Source organism: Equus caballus, chromosome 3 (genome assembly GCF_041296265.1).
Source record: "Equus caballus isolate H_3958 breed thoroughbred chromosome 3, TB-T2T, whole genome shotgun sequence".
Classification (NCBI taxonomy): domain Eukaryota; kingdom Metazoa; phylum Chordata; class Mammalia; order Perissodactyla; family Equidae; genus Equus; species Equus caballus.
In genome coordinates this window covers 47,229,918-47,255,236 of record NC_091686.1, presented here as the reverse complement: position 1 = coordinate 47,255,236, position 25,319 = coordinate 47,229,918, and the positions used below count along the sequence as shown (strand labels likewise).

The 25,319-nt window shown below is 35.1% G+C and overlaps 1 protein-coding gene across 1 annotated transcript in view; it reads right to left on the bottom strand.

The window, feature by feature from the left end:
* Positions 1 to 25,319, bottom strand: part of STPG2 (sperm tail PG-rich repeat containing 2) — a 521,818-nt gene that overhangs the window by 215,427 nt on the left and 281,072 nt on the right. Inside the window, 1 exon segment of the mRNA XM_023637683.2 lies at positions 15,806 to 15,921. Coding sequence (XP_023493451.2) covers positions 15,806 to 15,921 — 116 coding nt within the window.

The following is a 25,319-nucleotide window of genomic DNA, read 5'->3' as shown; positions in this document are numbered from 1 at the left end:
AGTGCTACATATTTGAGGACAGATATTTTTCATTTTTGAATTCTCAGAACCTAGATCAGACTAGGTTCATATTTATAAACTAGAAATAAATGAATATAGCCTTGAAATAAAAGTAATAGCAATAATAACCATAATTTATGGATCCAACTATTTGTCAAATATTGCAATAAATGCTGTTTGGGGGTACATTTTTCAGACTATGTTTGTAGCAGATTCTTATTTTTATATCTGAGCTATTAAATGATTGAAGTGAGATTTATACTAAGTTTTCTCTTAATCCAATGAATCTACCTTTTCTCTACAATTGTAGTTTTAAATTTTTTTCCACTTTAAGCAGTGGAACTCTTTCTCTAGTGTACTTTTATGCAAATTTATAATATATTAAACATAGAAAATGGAGCTGCTCCAGTTGAAGCAGATAATGGAGGTCTAGACACTTACATACTTGGCATCCTTTCATCTCTTGTAAGCGGCCTCGTGGAACAAATATAGACACTTTAATGCCCTAGAAAATGTTTTCAATACTTCTGATCTTATACAATCTTATTCCAATTTATTTACTGTTGAGATTATATGTAGGTAATTTCCTATATTAAAAAATAATCTGGATAGCAGGTTCTAAAGCAGTCTTCTCAGCTTTCTTCTACAATATCTACAAAGTCCTCCCAAAACTTGAAAAACTTCTGATAATAATAGAAGCCTCATTTGTCAGAATATGAGACAAAAATATACTAAGATCAAGATGACTAGAGTTCATCTGAGACTAACAATTGATATCTAACATATATTTTATCTAGTAATAATGAACAAAAGCAAAGAAAGAAATGATTTGGAAATATTTTCTTGCATCAAATGTTATATCCTGTAGTTGAACTTCTGATTATAAGACTGAAATGGTAAATCTATGACTCTCCCTTCCAATGTCCTTATAGTTTTTTTTTTTGAGAAATCCAGAGAAATACTCTTCTTTCATTATATTAGCAAGTCAAAGAAAGCTAAAATATAAAAAGCAAGAGTAGAACTTTAGAGGCCGACCCAGTGGCCTAGTGGTTGAGTTCAGTGCACTCCACTTTGGTGGCCCAGGTGCAGACCTACTCATCAGTGCCCATGCTGTGGTGGCAACCCACATACAAAACAGAGGAAGATTGGCACAGATGTCAGCTCAGGGCAAATCTTCCTCAGCAAAAAATAAATAAATAAAAAATTAGAACTTTAAATGCATATTGCTAAGTGAAAGAAGCCAATCTGAAAAAAGCTATATACTGTATGATTTCAACTACATGACATTTTTGAAAAGGCAAAACTATGAAGATAATAAAATGATCAGAGGTTGCCAGAGGGTAGGGAGATAAATAGACAGAGCACAAAGTTTTTTGCTATAGTGAAAATATTCTGTATGATATTATAACGATGGATATATGTCACTATACATTTGTCCAAACTCATAGAACATGCAACAGCCAGAGTGAACCCCAAGGTAAACTATGGACTTTGAGTTGTTATGATGTGTCAGTGTTGGTTCATTTTTGGTAAAAAAAAAAAAAAAAAAAAAAAAAAAACGAAAAAGAAAATGTACCATTCTGGTGAGTGATATTGATAATGGGAGAGGCTATGCATATGTTGGGGAAGGGAGTATATGGGAAATCTTTTCTATTACAATTATGTTGTAAATCTAAAACTGCTCTTAAAAAATAAAGTATTTTTTTCAAAAAAAGCAAGAATACAAGTAAAAATTAAAGTTTAAAAAATATCTAACTAGTAACACAGCATGGGGGAAAAAAGTTAAAATCCATTTAAAAATTGAGCAAATATATCTATTGAGTCCCTACTATATGCCAGGCACTGTTCTAAGAACCAGAAATAAACTGGTGAGAAAAACAGAAAAAAAAATGCCATCATGAAGAACTTGTAGAAGATAAAGGAGCAAGACATGCAGGTACTGGGGGATAAGTATTCAAGGCACTGGGAACAATCAAGGCAGAATCTGTGAGGTGGGAATGTGCCAGGCTTGCACAGGAGACCTGAACTGAACAAAAGAGAGGGTATATGATAGAAAACAAGAGCAGAGAAGAAAGAGTTGATTGGAGAGTATTTTACAGGGTCTGGTAGACTGTTATAATGGCACTCTGAGAAAAGCGGGAATGATTCAAGTTTTTTTTGAGCAGAGAAGTGAGAGGATCCAACTTACATTTCAACCAGTTCATTCTGGCTGTTGTGCTGAAAAATAGATTGTAGTAGCACAGATGCAGTAAGAATAATTAGAGGTTATTGAAATAATCAAGGAGATGATGCGGCTTGAAAAAGAGTAATAATAATAGAGATGGTGGATAATAGAATCTGAAAATATTTTAAAGGTAGAAGCTCTTCTAATAATTAAAGCTAGATGTGAATGTAGCTTGGTCCATAGTGGTAGCAATAATCAAATTATTTTACAGGAAGACCCAACAAGACATCCCTATGAATGGGTTACGTGTTGCAAAATAAAGAGAAGAATTAAAGAACACTCTAAGGTTTCTGACCTGAATAATTATTAAGATGCTGTGCCTAAGAATGGGAAAACTGAATAGTGTAAGCTTTGGATGTGGCATCCAAGGGGAGATAATTACTCGGAAGTTTCATAGATAGATCTGGAGTTCAGGAGGGTATTCTAGACTAGAAATATAAATTCGAGAATTGTTTGTATTAAGATATGGAGGGTCACCAGTATTAAAAGAGATGAGGACTAGATGAGATCACCAAAATAATGTCAGAGAAGATATCCAAAAATGAAGCTCCTACATTTATAAATCAGGAGACGAAAGACAAACAAAGTAGACTGAGAAGGAGTAGCTAATGAGATAGGAAGATAACCACAGAGAATGGCAGTCTGGAAGCACAGTTGGGAATAACGGAAAAGCTTCCAAGAAGGAAGAATCCATTACATTGAATGTTGCTGTTAGGACAAATAAGATGAAGATCTTCATCACAGGATTCACCACAGGATTTAGCAATAAAATTATCAAAGTCATTGGTGAGCAATTTTTGTGGAGTAGTTAGGGAGAAAGTCTCATAGACGTCAGATTAAGAGAGAAGAGATATGTGAGTAGGAGCAAGGTGGTGGAATAGGAAGCCCTGGACTCTCCTTTCTCCCACAGATACACCAATTCAAGAGCAACACATACACCAATTCCCTCGGTTAGAAATCCAGAAACCAGTTGAGGGGGTCCTGCAACCCTGGTGAGTGAGAAATCAGCTTCATCAAAACTGATAGGAAAAGCAGAGACAGCTTCTTGCCATAATCCCTACTCATGGCACAGTGCCATACAATCAAGAGGAAAACCCCAAGCTCCCAAATTCTCCCTGAGGAGCAAAGGAGTTGGAACACACATCTAGTATCCCAACTTCTCTGTGTGCTACAAGAGAGATTGGATTCAATCTCGCCTGTATTGGAGAGCTGAAACGGCCCAATGTATACGAAGTGTCCTGGGGACTACAGGGAACAAAACTGTGGTTAGACCAAATGTGCAAGGGCTTGCCACAGCTGCTCCCCCAGCTCAGCACAACATGAGCTGCTGATGAACCCCAGCTCCCATCTTCTCCCTGAGGAAGAATTGAGAAGTGCTCCAACTTTTCCAGAAGCTAACCAAAGGGCTGGGTCTGTCTTTCTTGCCTTGGTGCACTAATAGGACCTGGCATACTTGAGTTGCCTGGGAGCTAGTGACAACAAAGACAACACTTAATCTAGCACACAGGTAGTTGCCAGAACCCTTCATCCCAGCTTAGTGCAGAGTGAACAGGCTAAAAACTATAGGCCTCAACTTATCCCCGAGGAGAAAAAGAAACAGGGCATTTAATGATTCAACTTCTCTGCAGGTTGCCCAAGGAACTGGGATCTGTCTCACTTATCTCTGAGCACTGATGGGATCCAGCATATTCTAGATGCCTGGAGGCTGCTAAGAACAAAGAACATGGGCTGGACTAGCGTGAAGGTTTGTGAGGTCTCCAGAATCTCTGCATAGGTTTATTAATGAGGGTCTTCTCCCGTAAGAGGCTAGGAGTGGAGACTGGGAGAGGTGGCTGTGTTGTTTAACGTTCAAACAGCAATGTAGAGAGTCAAGGAAAATGAAAACATAAAAATTTATTCCAAACAAAGAAACAAGATAAATTTTCAGAAACTGACCCTAAGGAAATGGAGATATATGATTTACCTGCCAGAGTATTCAAAATAACCATCATAAAGATGCTCACCAAGGTCAGCATTTGAACAATGCATAAACAAAGTGAAAATTTCAACAAGGAGTTAGAAAATATAAAAAAGTACCATATAGAAATCACGGAGCTGAAGATTATAACAATTGAACTCAAAAAATTCACTAGAGGGTTTCAACATCAGCCTAGATGAAGCAGAAGACAGGAATACAAACTGAAAGATAGGTCATTGGAAATTAATCAGAGGAGCAAAAAGAAAAAAAAGAATTAAAAAAGTGAAGAAAGCCTAAGAAACTTATGAGACACCTTCAAGAGGACCAAATAAGCATTATGAGAGTTTCACAAGAAGACAGGGAAAGTACCAGAAGCTTATTCAAAGAAATAATGGCTAAAAATGTCTCAAATCTGGGGAAGGAAATGGAAATCCAGATTCAGAGAGAGCAAAAAGTCCCCGCAGAAATGAATCCAGGGGCAGGCCCTGTGACTGAGTGGTTTAGTTCGCGCACTCCCCTTGGGCGGCCCAGGGTTTCACTGGTTCAGATCCTGGGCGCAGAGATGGGACCGCTCATCAGGTCACGTTGAGGTGGCGTCCCGTATAGCACAATCAGAGGCACTCACACTAGAATACACGACTATGTACTTGGGGGCTTTGGGGAAAAGAAGAAAACAAACAAAAATAGATTGGCAACAGATGTTAGTGCAGGTGCCAATCTTTAAAAAAAAAAAAGAATCCAAAAAGATCCACTTTACATTTGTCCTTCAGTATCCATGGGGGATTGGTTTCAGGACCCTCCACAGATACCAAAATCCATGGATGCTCAAGTCCCTTATATAAAAGGGCACAGTATTTGCATATAACCTATAATCATCCTCCTGCATACTTTAAATCATCTCTAGATTACTTGTAATAACTAATACAATGTAAATGTTGTGTAAATAGTTGTTATACTATACTGTTTAGTGAATAATGATGAGAAAAAACGTCTGTACCTGTTCAGTACAAACGCAACTATCATAGGCCTTTCGATCCACAGTTAGTTGCATCTGTGTGTGTGGAACCCACACGGAGAGCTAATGGTATAATCAAATCATCAGGAGTCAAACGCAAAGAGAATTTTGAAAGCAGTAAGAAAAAAGTGACTTGTCACCTATAAGAGAACCCTTACAAACTATCAGTGGAATTTTCAGCAGAAACCTTACAGATCAGAAGGGAGTAGGATGATATGTTTAAAGAGCTGGAAGAAAAAAACTGGTGATATTTTGGTGGAAAATATGGTGACACAGAAGAGCCCAGCTTCCCCATCTCCCCTGAAAGATCAATGATTGGACAGCTATCCATGAACAAAAACAGCTCTGGGAGAACTCTGGAGTCCACTTAGGAAGTTTTAGCAACACAGTGGAACAAGAAAACTGAGAATAATTGCACAAGAAGAGAGGGAACACAACCAAATTTTGCCTGCATCATCCCAGACCCCAAGAGGCATTGTTTCGAGACAAGAATGAACTTTCCAGCTAGAAAGAGCTCTACTTGGCAGGAAAGGAAGAGCAGGGTGAATGACCAGCTTGTCCAGCCTCTCAGGGTACTGCAGGGAGGTCTCATTGTGGTTTCACCCCACCCAGACTGGCAAAGCTGAGATGTACAGAGCAGGCTGGAAGCAAGGAAGAGAGTCAGAGGCTATTAGCAGACATGCAGCAGGAACAATTTTGGTCCACAGGCCACAATTTTTTTGAGCAGACAAACTCAGCAGATTTCGCCACCAAAACACCAACAGCCAGCACAGTCACTATGGACCCCTCACAGATCTCTCCAGCTTTTACCACACAGATATTTGTGTCCACTGATACCAAACGCTTGGTATCAAGTGGAAGGAGTCCCTCCTTCTCCCTCTGCCCACCTAACTGCCCCTATCAGAGCCCAGGAACCACACTGGCAGCCATCCAAGGTTTCGGTGACTGTGCAAGTGTAAGATGACAGCCACCTGAATCCCTCCCGTACCCCACCAGAGCCCAGGAGTCACATCCACAGTCAGCTTTGGCTTCTGCAGCTGTACTAGATTAAGATGCCAACCTAGGTCCCCCCTAGCCAACCCACACCACTGTGCCCACAATCAGGGCTAGCCCTACCAGCTGTGCACCTGCGTGTCCCTGGCATGACAGTGGTTATCAGTCTCTAGAGTAGCAAGGATATCTGCCGTGATATTGCACAGCCATGGGTGAGCATGCAATAGCCAGTGTCCCCACAGCTTTTTGTGGGCCTAGATCAAGCCCTTCTTTCTCTCACCAGCCAATACTACTGCACCTACCTGTAGCTATCCCCTTCAGCTGCACATCTGCACTATCCCAGATGGGCCACCGTCACTGGATTCCACTGCAGTGTGCATCCCTTGGGGAAGACTGTGCTGCCACAGGAGAGCATGCTGACAGCCAGGGCCTTCACAGCTGCCAGTGAGTCCATAGTTGGCCCCAGCACTGGTTACCTACCATAGCCCCCCAGTCACTACACGTGTCTGTGACTGGCCCCTACCACTATATAACCACATGCAGCTGGCCCCTGCAGCTGAGTGTGTATGCACCACTGGCTCCAGCCACCACTCCTGCTTACAATCATCCTTAGTTGCTAGACTGGAGGTTCTGTTGAGAACCACAATAGCCCCTGTAGCCACTGCAGACCCCCAACAATGCTTGCCAAGAGCCACACAGTTGTCAATGCTATGGACCCAAGTGGCCTGACCTCAAGAGACATCATGTCCTCCTTGACCTGGTGCCACCACACACTCCTGCACCTGGGGCCCTGCACCACTAGACCCAGGGTCACAACACAATCCAGCATGCTGCCACCCACAGGTAAAAGGCTCTCCTTACCAAAATCAGTCCACTATGTCTGGAAAAGGTGACTTCTTCAAATGTGCAAACAGCTATGGAAGGCTACAGGAATTACAAACAATCAGGGAAATGTGTCTCTACCAAAGGAATACTGTAAACCTCCTGTAACTGACCTCAGAGAAATGGAGATCCAGGAATTACTCCACAAATATTTCAAAATAATTGATCTTCACATGCTCAGAGAGCTACAAGAAACCACAGACAATTTAACGACATCAGGAAAACAATGCAAGAACAAAATATGAAATTCAGCAGAGATAGAAAATATTAAAATAAAAAAAGGAATTTGGGTGCAGAAAAATACAATGACTGAACTGAAGAATTCAATAGAGAGCTTCAACAGCAGACTTGAACAAGCAGAAGAGAGAATCAGTGATCAAGAAGGCAGATCAATTGAAATTATACAATTAGAGGAACAGCAACAACAAAAAGAATGAAAAGGAATGAAGAAAGCCTATGGTACTCATGGGATACCATCAAAAGAAATAATGTATGCAACATTGGAGTCCCAGAAGGAGAAACGGGTAGAAACCTTGTTTAAAGAAATAATGGCTGAGAACTTCCCAAACCTGGAGAGAGATTTTTTAAAAGACAGAATTTTAAAAACAGCAAGAGGAAAAAGTTTCTCTCAAACAAGATAACTACCACAAGTCTATTAGAGGATTTCTCAGCACAGACCTTGCAATCCAGGAGAGAATGGAATGATATATTCAAAATGCTAAAAAAAAGAAACTGCCAACCAAGAATGCTTTACCCAACAAAGTTGTCCTTCAGAATGGAAGGTCAAACAAAGATTTCCCTGGTAAACAAAGCAGAGAGAATTCACCACCATTAAACCTGCCTTACAAGAAATGCTTAACGGAGTTCTTTAAGCTGAAACAAAAGAATGCTAACTAGTAGCATGAAAATATAAGACATAACTAGTAAAGGTAAGTATATAGTCAAATTCAGAATACTCTATTACTGTAATATGGTAGTACGTTAGTCATTTAACTCTAGTATTACGGTTAAAGGACAAAAGTATTAAAAGTAACCATAGCTACAATAATTTTTTAATGAATACACAGTGTAAAAAGAAGTAAATTGTGACACCAAAAACACACATTGTGGACGAGTAAAAGTGTAGCGTTTTTGTATACAATAGAAGTAAGTCGTTACCAGCTTAAAATAGACTATAATGCCTATAAGATATTTTATGTAAGCCAAATGGTAACCACAAAGAAAAAAAACCTACATTAGATACACAAAAGAGAGAAGAGAATCAAAGTATATCACTATGGAAAATCATCAATTCACAAAGAAAGACAGCAAGACAGAAAGAAAGGAACAAGAGAACTAAAACAGCCAGGAAACAATTAATAAGATATCATTAGTAAGTCCTCACCTATCAAAAATTATGTTTACTGTAACTGGATGAAATTTTCCAGTTTAAAGGCATAGACTAGTTGGATAGACCAAAAAAACAAGACTCAACTATAGGCTGCCTACAAAAGACTCACTTCAACCTTAAGGACATATATAGGCTCAAAGTGAAGAGATAGAAAAAGACACTCCATGCAAACAGAAACCAAAAGAGAGCAGGGGTAGCTATACTTATATCAGATAAAATAGAATTTAAGTAAAAAATGGTAAAAAAAAAAAAAAAGAAGGTCATTATATAATGATAATGGGATTATTATTAGATCATTATATAATGATAAAGGATTAATTCATCAAGAAGATATAACAATTGTAAATATATATGCACTCAACATTAGAACACCTAAGTGTATTAAGCAAGCACTAACAGATCTGAAGGGAGAATTGACAACAATACAATAATACAATAATAGTAGGGGACTTCAATACTCTATTTTCAAAAAGAGACAGATTATCCATACAGAAAATCAGTAAGGAAACATAGGACTTAAACTACAACTTCAAACGAATGGACCTAACAGACATACACAGAACATTCCATTCAACAGCTGCAGAATACATTCTTCTCAAGCACACACGGAACAGTCTATAGGATAGATCATATGTTAGGTCACAAAACAAGCCTCAGCAAATGTAATAATATTGAAATCATACCAAATATCTTTTTTGACCACAACGGTATGAAACTAGAAATAGATAACAGGGGAACTGGAAAATTCTCAAATATGCCGAAATTAAACAACACGCTCCTTAACAACCAAAAGGTCAAAGAAGAAATGAAAAGGAAAGTCAAAAATTATCTTGAAACAAATGAAAATGGAAACAAAACATACCAAAACTTATAAGATGTAGTGAAAGTTGTTCTAAGAGGGAAATTTATAAGAATAAATGCCTACATTAAGAAAAAAGAAAGGTCACAAATAAACTAACATTACATCTTATGGAACTAGGAAAAGAAGAACAAACTCTGCCCAATGTTAGCAGAAAGGAAGGAGAGAAAAAAGATCAGAGCAGAAATAAATAACACATAAACCAGAAAAACAATAGAAAAGATTAGCAAAACAAGAGCTGGTTTTTCTAAAAGATAAAATTGGCAAAACTTTAGCTAGACTAAGGAAAAGAGAGAAAATATTCTAATAAATAAAATCATAAATGAAAGAGGAGACATTACCAATGACACCACACAAAAGATCATAAGAGATTACTGTGAACAATTATACACCAAAAAATTGAATAAGCTAGAAGAAATGGATAAATGCCTAGAAACATACAACCTATCAAGACTGAACCATAAAGAATAGAAAATCTGAACAAATGACTAAGTAGACTGAAGCGGTAATCAAAAACCTCCCAACAAACAAAAGTCCAGAACCAGATGGCTTTCCTGGTGAATTCTACCAAAGATTTAAAATATTAATGCCAATCCTTTTCAAACAATTCCAAAAAACTGAAGAGAATGAAATGCTTCCAAACTTATTTTACAAGGCCGGCATTACCCTGATATCAAAGCTAGATAAGCATACTACAAGAAGAGAAAACTACAGGCCAATATCTATGATGAATATAGATGCAAAATGCCTCAAAAAAATACGAGCAAACCAAGTTCAACATTAACTTAAAAGAATCATGTACCATGAGCAAGTGAGATTTAGTCCTTGGATGCAAAGATGGTTCAACATATGCAAATCAATAAAAGCAATACACCACATTAATACAATGAAAGATAAAAGCCATATGAGCTTCTCAATAGATGCAGAAAAAGCATTTGAAAAAAATTCAACATCCTTTCCTCATAAAAATTCTCAACAAATTGGGCACAGAATGAATTTACCTCAACATAATAAAGTCCATATATGACAAGCCTACAGTTAGTACCATATTCAATAGTGAAAAGTTAAAAGCTTTCCCACTAAGATAAGGACAAAGACAAGGATGTCCACTCTAACCACTTGTATTTAAAATAGTGCTGGAAGTCCCAACCAGAGCAACTAAGCAAGAAAAAAACAGTCATCAAATTGGAAAGGAAGGAGTAAAATTATCTCTGTTTGAAGGTGATAAGACATTATATATAGATAATCCTAAAGATGCCACAGAATAATTGTTAGCAATAATAAATGAATTCAATAAAGTTGCAGGATACAAAATGAACATACAAAAATAAGTTACATGTCTATGCATTAACAACAAACTATCTGAAGAAGTAAAGAAAACAATCACATTTATTACAGCATTAAAAATAATAAAATACTTAGGGATAAATGTAACCAAGGAAGTAAAAGATCTATACTTGCAAAATTATAAGACATTGATGAAAGAAATTGAAGAAGACACAAATAAATGGTAAGATGTCCTGTGTCCGTGGATTGGAAGAATTAATAATATTAAAATGTCCACACTACCTAAAGTCATCTATTGATTGAATGCAATCCTTAACAAAATTCCAATGGCAGTTTTCACAGAAATAGAAAAAATAATCCTAAAATTTGTATGGAACCAGAGAAGATCCTGAGTAGCCAAAGCAATCCTGAGAAAGAACAACAAAGCTGCAAGCATAAGACTTTCTGATTTCACACTATATTCCAAAGCTATAGTAATCAAAACAGCGTGGTTCTGGCATAAATACAGATACACAGAACAATGGAACAGAATTCAGAGCCCAGAAATAAAACTCTTGCATATATTGCCAACTAATCTTTGACAAGGGTGCCAAGAATACACGATGGGAAAGGACAGTCTCTTCAATAAACAGTGTTGGGAAAACTGGATATCTAAATGCAAAAAAATCTAAATAGATCCCTCTCTTACACTACTTACAAAAATTAACTCAAAATGAATTAGAGACTTAAACCTAATACCTGAAACCACAAAACTCCTAAAAGAAAATGTAGGGGTAAAAATCCTTGACATTGGTCTTGGTAATGATTTTTTTGGTATGACACCAAAAATGTAAGCAAAAATAAACAAGTGGGACTATGTCAATCTAAAATGCTTCTGCACAGCAAGAGAAACAATTGACAAAATGAAAAGGGACCCAAGAATGGGAGAAAATATTGGCAAACCATCTAACTCATAAGGGGTTAATATCCAAAATATAAAAGGAACTCATACAACTCCAGAGCAAAAAAACAATCTGGTTAAAAAATGGGCAGAGGACTTGAATAGACATTTTTACAAAGAAGACATACAGATGGCCAAAGGGACATGAAAAATGCTCAACATCACTAATCAATCATCAGAGAAATGCAAGTCAAAACCACAATGAGATATCACCTCACCCCTGTTAGAAAGGCTATCATCAAAAACACAAGAGATTACAAATGTTGGCAAGGATGTGAAGAAAAGGGAACCCTTGTGCACTGTTGGTGGGAATGTAAATTGGTATACCTATTATGGAAAACATATAGAAGTTCTCAAAAAATTTAAAATAGAACTATCATATGATCCAGCAATCTCAGTACTGTGTATACAGTGGAAGGAAATGAATCACTAGCTCAAAAAGACATCTGTATCCCCATTTCATTGCAGTATTATTTACAATAGCCAAGATGTGGAAACAACCTAATTGTCCATCAAGGATGGATGGACCAAAAAAGATGTGGTATGTATATACAATGGAATATTATTCAGCCATAAAAAAGAAGGAATCCTGCCATTTGCAACAATATAAATGGAGCTTGAGGACATTATGCTAAGCGAAATAAGTCAGACAGGGAAAAACAAATATTGTATGTTCTCACATATGTGGAATCTAAAAAAGTTGAACTCATAGAAATAAAGAGTAGAATGGTTGTTTCCAGGGACTAGAGGGTAGGGGAGATGTAGACAGTTTGTGTAAAGGGTACAAAATTTTAGTTAGAAGATGAATAAAGTCTGGAGATCTAATATACAGCATGGTGACTATAGTAACGCACACACAAAAGAAAATTATGTGAGGTGATGGAAGTGTTAACAGACCTTACTGTAGTAATCATTTTTAATATATATGTGCACAAAATCATCACATTATACACCTTAAATCTACACAACGTTATATGTCAATTATATCTCAACAAAGTAGAAAAAATTATATTAAAAAATAAATTTGTATTATTGAATTTCAATTAATTTCAGTAGAATTTGCTTTTTTAAAAAGAGGTATACTTAAAATTTCCTGCAATACTTAAGTAAAGATTTTTTTTAATTTATTGAAGTTTCTTTAATCTAGTTTTTTATTACTCTTACATAATAATTGTCAATTTTAAATTCCAGAAAATAACGTGGAACCTTATCTAATCCTTACAAATGCATGCTTTTGGCCAGAAGAGTTACTTGACAAGAAAATGTGAATCAATCAATAAAACCTACTGCTATTTTAAAAGAATATGTACATATTCTTCTCACTGAGAACTAAATCGATAAGTAAATCTTTATTTCTAGATAAAGATTAGTGATTTAATCCTAGGAAGAAAATCTTAGTATTATCCATTTTGTTAATTTATATTTTATATATTTTTATATATTTTATATATTATTGATATTTATATATCAATAAACATTTATTGATCTACTACTATGTGCCAGATTCTGTGGTTGAAACCCTAATAATATAAAACTACATAAGTCCCTGCCTTCATGGAGCTCAGAATATACTTTAGGGAGGTCTTGATTGGAACCATAAATAAGCTTTTGTCTATTAATAAATCTTTTAAAATTGCACGCACAGTTTTATATTATAAGCATACCTACATTTTCTCCCTAAGAAAAGAACCCCTAGTTTTCATTAGATATTTGAAAGTCTCTGCAATAGTGAATGAATAAATATCAACAACTAGAAGGAGCAAAAGAGACAAAGAGATTAGCTTGTAATTGAAATATTATGGGCAAAGTAAGATACATTCCGACTTCCGACGGCAACTCTGACAAAAAAAAAGAGGAGAAAACTAATTCTGCCTGGGAAACTTGAGAGAGAGTTCATAAAAGAATGAAAATGGCAAGGAGCTTTTACAGATGTGGGTGTGTAGCTTCAGAGAGCTATGCTTATTATAAAATACATTGTAAAGACCACCAGCACTGGACAGTTTCAAATCCAGTGAGGATATGAGACACTACAAAACCTATAGCCATCCCGAGGCAGGCCCCATGGTATAGTGGTTAAGTCCAGCATGCCCAGCTTCAGCAGGCCGGTGTGCAGTTTGGGATCCCAGGTGGGGACATACACATTCATCAGCTACACTGTCGTGGTGACCCACATACGAAATAGAGGAAGACTGACATAGATGTCAGCTCAGGGCTAATCTTCCTCAAGCAAAAAAAAAGAGGAAGATTGATAACAGAAGTTAGCTCAGACAAATCTTCCTCACCAAAGAAAAACACCAAACCTATAACCAACTTGATGGCAGAGGTCATACATGTTTAAGTACTTTTCACATAGAACCCAATCCTACAGTCTTAAAACAATGTTATAATTTCTAGAATCATCTTTTTCTGTAAAAAAAAAGTAAAATTTTTAAGGCAAACGTTCTTAAAAGTCACGAACTTAAATCTATCAAACTCAATAGAGAAAGAGTGAAGCATCAAATAAAAAAACTAAGAGCAAGCTATAATAAAGGAATGAAGTAATTTATCAACTATCATCTTAAAAATAACTTTTCCTTTAAAGAAGGAAAATTATGGAAGAAAATTATTTGTTCAAAAAAGATTTTCAATTATTAAAGGAAACGAATGGTGTTAGGAAGACAAAAAAAATTACAGACTCAGTTCTCAACAGAAAAGTTACCTTGCAGTGCATTACATATAGAATATAATAGTTTAAAATTTCAGTTAACATGTTAATAAATATCATTATTAAATTCATAAATGTTTTCTCCTGACACAGAAAATAATTATCCATAATAAATGACTATGAGGAAGTGTGTGTGTGTGTGTATATATATATATATATATATATATATATGAAACGTGAAATTTTGATGAAAGAAAAAAGAAGAGTATCTTTAAATCCTAGCAAGACTAGTGGGTGCATCTTCTATGACAAATGTACCACAAAATGAAAAAGGATAAGATCATATTTACTGACATTTATTATTTCTTGACACCATTAAAATCAGTTTTGAAAGGGAGGGGGGAAAGCATTCAGCTAATATGATCAGACTCATCATATGATAAGGCTTAATACGATCAGACTAGGAACGGCTATAATACCTAACTTATCAAGACTAATAGCTTACTGATCAACACTTGCTTCCAGACCCTTCCTCACCGTGCCCAATAATTCAAAGTAAGCATGTCATAAACTCTGCCAAATCCCAACCAGTTCCCCATTTATAAGAGTCGCCTTACATCACACAGCTCAGGTCCTAAACACTATAAATATCCTCCTTGGACTTCCACCTTCTGAAACACTACTAGGACTCTGTCTAGCAGATGCTCCCTTTCTGAAGGAAGTCTAAGAAATGAGCTTTGCTTAATCAGAAGGCTTTAGCAGCGGTCTTCTGGGGGAACCAACAGCCTACAAATAACATAACAAGTCTTTCATTATTCTTTTGCTTTCCTTTTTCTTCTTTTTATGAATCTGATTTAGAAAGAATGCTGAAAAATTATTTATATTATGACATTTTAAATAAGTAGAAAAGTATATATTAAATAAACATAAGATTGTCATTAACCCAAAAAAGAACATTCACTGTGGTTTGCACTAAGTACTAGCTTTTAAATTAATTGCTATAAGCCACTATGAAATATTTCACTCTCAGTAGGTAGTAGTGGAGGAACTGGGGAGTTATTTCATCCCAAATGGGGAATTAGGGCCTATTGTGAACACAATTTCTAAAACCCTGCAGGTTTATTTAAACTTTCTTTTTACAATCAGAAGGCCCACAGCTTAAATGAGTCCTTTATTTATTATGAAGCTAACATACAGCATCTACGTTTATTATAAGAAAATGAAAGGTCAATACTTGATTTTACTGGATCCACAGGGCTTTCTTCTGAGTCCTCTAATAAATTCATGATTTCAATAAATACTTGGAGATTTCAATTTGTGTATATAAACAAGCAAATATTTAAAGTTGCAGGGATATAAAAAACTTACACATATTAATGCTGTAGAGGACATTTATAGAGAAATAAATTGTTAATAATTCTTAAGTTCTTAAACAATTCTTTAAAAAAAGTTAGAATATGTCTTCAAAAAAGCCTTCCTTAGCCAAAATATTTTGATTAGTCAGTAACATTGAGAAAACATATGGAAAGGACTTTAATGTAGATATTTTCAAGTACTTTCTGGATGTTATTCTATTCTTGTGTTATTGATAAAAGAGAAATATCAATGACAAACCTCATATGTCGCTGGACCAGGAGTAATCTCTTTGGAATCTTTAAAACGTTTTGATGCTTTAAAAAATAAGGGTATGGAGCAAGATTTCTGTAAAACAGGATTGTATGTTGCAGGCCCTAAGAGAAAACAAATGTAAAAATAATAAGTATATTTTTAAATTGCTGATGTCTGTCACATGGATCTTATTCTTAGATTCATGCTTTGAACGTTTAAATTTAGCATCAAACAATCTTGGGCTCATTCCTTTTGGATGCTTAAAATCATTCAGTTCAGGGCTTTAAAATATGATAAGCATATAATAGTGACATCTGTTTATCTGATAATTAATGTAATAGAGAAGTAATTTCCAAAAAAAGAAAATAATACCCCCTAGAGACATATACATACATCATGAATAAAAATACCCAAGTCTCTGATTTACTAAATATTCATTCATATGTTCAATTAAAGAGGTAGTGGCTGAACTGCACTTGGAAATACAAATAAGATTTAAAGAAGCATAAAAGTGGTTTAACAGCACTCTGGACACTATACATGACAGAGGCCAAGGTACAAAAACGGAATTTACATGAAATAAATGGGTATAGTAAACAGGTTGGTTGAATGGAACAGGGCCTAATTCTAAATAATAATTTCGTACCAGAGGCAATAGGCTTCAAATTGTATTATAAAATGTCCTAAAATTCCACAGAGGTGCCCAGGGGACAATGTGTAGATGAAGCCCAATAGAAGAGGCTTGAATTATTTTCATTCAAAACAATTGTAGATTTAACTGTTTTATTTGTTTGGGTCCCATGTAAGATTTTATTTAACCAAAGTTGTCTACTAATTTAAAAAAAAAAAAAAAGCTTTTGAAAACCACTTCCATAGTTAGTGGGTAACTCTTCAAGGTTTTAAACTAAAGGAAATTCATAAAGAAAGAGATAGTTTAAAAATAAATTCTGGCCGTAATTTGTAGGATGGGATGACTTGAAGATGGTCTGTTTCAGGAACACTAACAAGGAGAGTTTACTACCATTGGTTAAAGGAAAGGAAGGACAACTCAGAATATTTTCTAAGAGACACAACAAACATTTAGTACGTATAGTGATTGGAGGAAGATAAAAATGAATAGTGGCTATGGAAAAGGTACAACTGTGACAGAAATAAGGAAACACAGAAGGGAAAAATCACTGGAGAGGAACATGATGCATTTGACTTCAAACCACTTATGTTTGAAGAGATGGTAGGATATCCAAATAGAAATGTCCAGAGGACAATTGTAGATATATAACTGAAGCTCACGAGAAAGCCGGCCTGGAGAAAAGGATATGGTTATTCATGTAGAGGCAATAACTGAGGTTTCTCTAAGTGAAAGAGCGTGGAGAGAGAAAAGTAAATAACTGAGGATGAAACTTGGAGGGATGCGTAGAGGAGGGAAGGAGAGGCATCAAAGAAGGAAATGGTCTAGGGAGTAGAATCTGGCTGGTACAACACCATAGAGAGAAAATAGGGAGAGGTTATTTTTCTCCAATCACATGTTAACCAATACTTATTAAGTGTCTGTCACATGCCAAGCCTTCCATTTCAAGAGTGTTAGAGGTCTATTACATTAAATATTTCCAGAGGAGACTTACAGGGCAGTCACTGTAGAGCATGTGGAATGTAACTTTAGAAGAGTGGCGATGAATGAAACTACATTAGAGGGCATTAAGGAGATACTGTGTAGGGAGAGGAAATAAAAACTTTGAGTATAGAATGTTGACAGTGAACATAAACAGTGAAATAGTAAGATATAAAGGTATTAATAGAAAACAAAATTAATGCCTCTATCTCCCTAGTACACATGCAATTCAAAGTCATCTACTTCAAAGAATAGATTTCTATTGATGTTTTAAAATCTAAAATATTTTAGAATTGATAGGTTCATATAAAATGTTTTTAATATTTTAGCTTCATTAACATAGGACACTTCAAAATTTAAAATAAAAGATGACATTTGGCTCTAGTCCAATTATTCTAATATCAAGTCAGTTAATAGGATAGATAGCCAAAGTTACAAAGCTCTTGTGGACTGAATGTTTGCATTCCTCCAAAATTCGTATTTTGAAACCCTAATCTCCAATGTGATGGTACTTGGAGATGGGGCCTTTGAGAGGTAATTAGATCACAAGGGCAGAGACCTGGTGATGGGATTAGTGTCCTTATAAGAAGAGACCTGAGAGAACTTATTTTCTCTCTGTCTCTGTGCTGTGTGAGGATACAGCAAGATGCCTATCTGCAAACCAGGAAGAGAGCCCTCACTAGGAATTGAATCGGCCACACCTTGGCACCTTAATCTTGAACTTTCCAGACTACAGAACTGTGAGAAATAAATTTCATTCGTTTAAGCCACCCAGTCTATGGTATTTTTACTATAGCAGCTCGAATTAAGACAGAAGCTAATACGTTTTGATCTACCAAGTGACAAGTGAAGTGTTTAGCACATACCATCTTACTATAAAACAAAAGCATGCATGACTTTAGAATAACATAATTTATATTTATAGTGCAGAGAAATAATGTAGATATACACCTAACATCTTTACAGACAGACTTTCATACACAAACTAAACTATGCACGGAAAAACGTACCAGTTACTGCAGAATCCAGAAAAGAACATAAACTATCATCAGGAACTGTGTGAATAATTCCACAGTCAATTAATTGAAAATTGCTACTTTCCCCATAAAGATTTATAAAGGTTAACGCAACAGGTAAGGCTATTATCCCAACACTATTGTAACGGTAAGTTTCATTTTCAATTATGAAGAAATATAGTCTATTCCCTGCCTTTACCATCATGCTACAGCAACTGATAAATATTTACATTCACGGTTATAACTCATTAAAAAAATAAAATATTCAAATGTAGTCATAGTGGATTTCCTTTTATTGGAATTTCTTTGAGGAGCATTAAATGAAGCAACCCTTCTCTTAATACGCATCTTGCTGCATTTTAACACTTAGCCCGCTTTAAGCTAAAGAGCATTGCAAAAAAGGTTTATTGCACTTAATCTTAAAATATATTTCCAATTACATATGCTACTGCTTATATGATAGGGGTCAAAGATTTACATTGCTTCACCAGCTCTGATTCATAGCTGGATTATGCAGAAACTACTATCTATTTATTTACCAAAATGCCGCACTTTAATCACAGGTCGTGGAGGAAGAAAACTTCTCATTCCAAATCAAACACCTATGAAAAGTCTGCCTGAATTGTGACTACTATATAATGGGAAATTCAAGAGTAGGTGATTCTTATAATTACATATTTTCCAGCCCTGTGCCAACTCACTCTCCATGAAATGTCAACCGATGCTACAGGGCAAAAATGGGAGAGAACAGGAACAATGAGTAATTTAAAATAAAATCATTTTGGTACATTAGAGTGGACTCAGAAATAACTATTTCTATAAATAAAAAGTGTAAAATCTCAGATTAGAAAATGGCTGTCTTCATAATGAGCCAAAATTTTAAACCATGTAGCAAATTTTGCTTATTAATATCGAGTCCTTTTTTCATGAGAAGGTGACAGAAAACTACCGAAAAGTAAATATGCCATGTATGATCATATCTTTAGAAATTAAAAAGCATCTAGGAACTTGTTCATTGAAATGGACTGCATGGCTTTAAAATGTCATTTAGAGAGTTTAGAGTTTTATGGAACAGATTTTCTCTCACTGATTACTCTTCAGCTCTGTGAATAAAATAATAGCAAAGACAAAAGATTAGTATACAAGGAAGTATTATCATCTATATCAAAGGCACATTTAGCTTTAACGTTCTTCTCCTGCTTCTAAGACTCAATTTGATTAAATGGCACTTCAGATTATGACCACAGAACTGCACAGTCTATTAAATTGAGCTTATAGGTGATGAGAAAAAACTGAGTCCCAATAATGCATAAACTTTAAAATTTCCACGTACGTTTTACCATCCTGTTATTTTCTCTGTCCAAAACCAAAATGGGTATTACATGTTTTAAGAAATAAGATCTTAAATACTTAAGGATGATATCTTAAAGTTACTACAGAGTGCCTAAGAAATATTGCCAACACAGTCCCTAAGAAATGGACTATTATAATGCACTCCAACTTAAGTAGGCTGAGGACTACATCACTGGAGTCTACCTAAATCATCCACCTGTTAAAACATGTGTTCCTAGCCTTGATTAAGCAGTAGAGCTATCACTCTTACGACATATAAATACAAAATCACATGAATTTGGCTTGACTAAAATGTATCTTCAGGCAGAAATGTCTGTTTATCTGTGTACCTCTAAGTACATACTTACCAAAATGTACATCCATAAACCCTAGCAAATGAAGTCTTTGCTCCTATAAAAAAATACTTGCACTCTCGGATAGCGTAAGTACACTGTACAAATTTGAATGACTTTCACCAGTCTTGTAACTGTGGGTATAACACACTTCCTTTATGAATTATAGGATCCAACTGGAAGGAAGGATGATCATCTTTCACCTATTACCCCTCTGAGTACGTAGTATAAAATATGTACCACATGAATGGTTTTTATTGATGAATGAATAACATTATCAAATAATCAAAAAATATGAAGTTGTCTTCAAGGTAAATAAAATACCTCATAGTTGGCCTGATAATATTAGTAGCAAATTTTCCTTTCATAACTGAATTTTGGGTTTTATATTCCACTGTTCATTTTAAAGGTCTGGAGCCAGAATGCCAAGGAAATTATCTAAGCAAAAGAGTAGAATAAGTCTCAACATATATTCCAAGTCCTCCTAGGTCACCATCATTATTTTAACACTAAATTAGGGCTGAATTAGTATGGTATTCCCTCTTAAGACTGGCACTTATCCCTGTGAATATTGTATATAAAAATCAGGATAATGCTATTTGTCTTCGTAAAATACGCCATTCATAGATCAAGTTAAGCAGACTTCTTTAAATACAAATACCAACTTTATTTTTAAAATAATTAAAACATTTGATTAATATTAATCAAGCTAAATTCTTTAAGAAATCTATAGTAAATAAGCTATGATTTAAAGCAAATTTTTTAAATGGCTAATTTTTACCATTTTAATTGAGAGTATTTGGCATTTTCTTAACTTGCAAAAAATTGTTAGGCTCCTAAGTGTGTTGGATTTGAATCTTTCTTTGAACAGGTCTGCTGCAATAAAGCTAGACTCACACAGTTCAGAGTTTTCTGAAAGAGCCTCCAGGATTTATACAGTGACAAGCCAATTAAACGAAGGTTAATACTTTCACTTGCGACTTAAATGAATAAATTCTGCATCTTAAAACAAACATATTTCATAGATTAAACAAATGATAGAATGTTTTTCATGCTTTGATATGCAAATATTTTGTTTACATTCATCAGAGATTAAACAAAAATTATTAGGTTAACCATTGAATATCTCAGAAATTCTTGCTCATTTTCAGTAAATCTATATATAGATTTAAATCTAAATAAGATTTTATTCTTCATCTTACCAGTGTTGTCCATTCACTCTGTTCCTGTGATCACATTACATAAATATTCTCTGCTCATTTCCATACATTCCTGGAATAATAGCAGCCCACTATGAGAATTCAGCAGGATTCGTCCCCTGCAAGTCTTCTCGTCAACTACCTCTAGTTAATTTTAACCAAGACTGATAACAGCGGGATTTGTTAATATTAATAATGTTTATTTCCAGATAGTTAAGGCTTTCCTCATCTGGCTTCAATACCCATGACCCACAGGGCCATTCACAGCCCTTCCACAGCTTGGGATAGGATTCTCCACTGGCCTCTGGGTAACTTGTTCTATGGTTTGAAATATCAAGACTGAAAAGCAAAGAGGACCATATTCAGCACCATATATTTAAAGCTAATTTTCTTAAAGTGTAGTCCATAGACCACAGGCCTCAGAATCTCCCAGATTAGTGTTAGAACCTAGATTCCTTGGACTCATGCCAAAATAATATTCTCTGAAAGTGTAACCAAGAAACCACAATTTTAACAAAACCTATTGCTTTAGACCTCTAAATGGTAACAATTTAGTATGTAGTTATTCTCAAATATATTTAAACATTAAGTCTTTTTTCCCTCATATAATCTCAAGAATCAGTGACCCAAAGGAACCTTCTGAAATTATGGGCGAGACAATCATATTTCCTCTAGAATATATCTGAATTTCCTACATCTCTGTGCCTGCCAATGGTGGAGACTCAATCAATGCTTGTTGAACTGAACTGAGCCAAACCAAGGAAGGAAGAGTCAACTTATGAGTCAATTAGAATCTACCCCTGTGATTTTAAGCACTTTACACATTCTCTTTTCATTTTACTTTCTTTTTCAGTGATTGTCTATGGAAAAATGGATACTTTGAAGTCATATTTCTATTTGTAATGTGAAAATGACATTAAGATGATATAGCACATAAATGTTTGTAAATCCGTGTAGAACCGTTATTGCCCGAGAGTAAGATATTAGTAGGAGATAGGCATATTAAGATGGGAAAGAGGCTTACTCTTCAGTGCATATCCTTCAACACATGGGCATGTGTCCCACAATTTCAGTTTGGGACCAAATGTGCTAAACTTATTTCATGATCTTGCAAGATGCGATTCTGTGAAGTATAAGCATATTCTCATCTTTATTTTAATCTCTTATTTTCCAGAATAAATCTTAAACCAAAATTCAAATTCAAGCTTTCTCTATACTAGCCATGTGACTTTCGCAAATTTTCTAAATCCTAAATTTTAGTTTCCTCCTTTAGAAAAGAGGGATAAGTGGCCCAGAAAACTCTGACAAAGTCACACAATGAGTAAGGACCAAATTATTCAATCATTTTTAATCCTTGGAACAACTCTGAGAGAAAAGAAAGGAAAAGGAAATTATTTAAATTTTACAGGAAACTGAGTTAATAGCTGAGCTGTGACTGCCTCTATGGTTTTAACAACTCTTTCGCTTCTTCACACTGCCTTCTTAATCGTCTTCAGCTGTCGCCAGCACCTTCAAAAAGCGTCCAATTTGCCAAACAAATATCATGTTAATTAAGGGAGAATGTTGTGCTCTTACCTGAACAGGACATTTCCCTAACAGAAGAATGTGGTCTAGGAAATGGGATAAATTGAGGGCTATATGATAAAGTTGGGCATTTTGTTCCTGGATTATTAACTCATTAGCATACTAAAAGTGGATGGAATTTTGGTTTTACCTCTATACTTTTACATTTCTAATAAGTACATACACATTTAAGGAAAATAAAATGTTACAGTTCTGAAAATCAAGTTGTCGTCAAATCTCCATATTGTCACACTGCTAGTTGTCAAGGCTGCCACACACCACTACTTTCTAAACCTGTTATAAACAAACCATTTTTTAAATATCTAGAGTTAAATGCTATTTTCCTAGAAACCAAGTAGCACTAAGCCTCATCTTTTGGTGAAGGCTGCCTCTCTGTGGCAGAATGTAACACATCATGTTCTCTGAGGGACAATTTTCTTTCTCTTTTTTAACTGGTAGAAAAGATCTGTATAATATTCAAAAATACGTAGATTTAAATGCAGTGTTTTTACCACTTCTTTCAGGATATTTTTGGTTCCATGTCTGGAAAGGTCTTTGGACACTAAGGAACCACCTCACTCACCTAGGCAAGCATGTATAACAAGAGATGAAAATAGTATTTATGCAAGTAACAGAAATCAAGTAAAATAGAATTGCTCAAATGCAATGATCATGTTTGCTGTTTTTTTTGAAAGCTGAAGTCATTATTCACTTTACACTGAGTGACCTCTGCTGGTTAGAAAGACACATTAATAGACATTCTATCTACCAGAAAGCAGCTGTTATCTCAATTTCCCGAAAGATACTTAAAAATACCAAGTGTGCCACAGGATGATGCCTCCTATTCACTTAAAGAACAACAATACAGGAACATATCCTATTTCAAACACTGAAAGTCAAGAAGCAAATACCAAATGGATGTCGTTAAAAAACATCATTCTTTCTCCGATAATGACCACTGTTAGTTAAAATGAAAGTAGGCTCAAAAGATCTTATTATAAGACATATTTAGGAAGGACATATGTTCCATAATAACAATTCTTTTAAGATTTGGTACTTTTAACCATATGATACCTGAAAGATTAGCATTTGCACATTTTTAACTGAAAGAAACAAAATATCTCTCCATTGTAAAAATGTGACTTGTATCTCAAAAATAAAGTACTTATTTAATTCAGCAATATAGTCACAGAAATGATATTTACCTTCTCTAATACAGAACATTGCTATCTTACCAGAAACAGTAAAAACTAATTAGGAAAAAACACCCAGAGAGTCATAGTGAACATTTCAATAACTAGTATCAAGCTGCTTTATTTTTGTTTTTGTTTTCATTTGAACCATAGGTATACCAAAAAGTACCACTAAGAAAACTGTGCAGATTCTTCTTTTTTTCAAAATGATTTTAATAAAGGTCAATACCAATAAAAACATCTAAGGAAAGTTGCCTGCCAAAATTTTAGATCAAGAAAATTATTACAAATTTGGATTGCTAATTATTGCACTATCCCCAACCCCCCCTTTTTTTTTTCCTGTTTAACAATGTCCAGGGGGGAAAAAAGAAACATATTTGGTCTCTGCTTCAGCAAATTCCGAGATCTATTTATATGCAAATAAGCTACCCATTATTAGTATGAGAAGAGACGTGCATAAAGAGAGAAATAAATTATCACTAGAAACCATTAATGAAATCTATTTCAAAACAACATTTTACAAGAGCCCTCACTCTTGTAATATTTGTTTAAGCCTCGAGGAGAAATGATGAGTTCTACACTTAGACGAAACCTGATATTACACCACTTCCCATGCCAATTTGTTTTGTAAAATGCATGTATCCTTTCCTTTGAAATGACTTGATAATTGTTACTCCAATGAGTCTTTTTAGAGAAGTTTATCAGTGAAGTTAAAGTCCTATGTGTTTGTCACAGAAATGCCAGATTTTTAGGGGAGTTTATTTTTGCTCTGTTACAATAATTGTCATTCCCTGAGGTTTAAAAACATTAACATTGATTTTTATACTCTAATAGTAGTAATGTAAAAATAAATGAGTTTTAAGAAGAAGGAACATGAGTCTCTCTGGAATAAGTTGTATTTCTATGGAGAAAAATCAAATAAGCAATAATCAATAGAGACTATAAAATAACTTGATATGCTTTGCCCATTTCCTCTTTGGGTTTCTTCTTTTGATCTTCCCAATTCCTAAATTCCTTCTTTAGTCCGGATTTGAGTCTCTGTCAGTTCTAAACATTGCAGATATCTTCTTCCTTCTGACATCTACTTACCTTTGCCTAGGTGTCCAATGTTGAACCAACGTCCTTAACTGTGGTGTAATCAAGCTCATACAATTTTTTGCTTTATGGTTCTTTCTTTTGAAGTTTTCATTAAGAAGTCTTTCTTCTCTTTTTAGGTCGCAGTGGTATTCTCCAGCATTTTCTTCTATTAACTTTG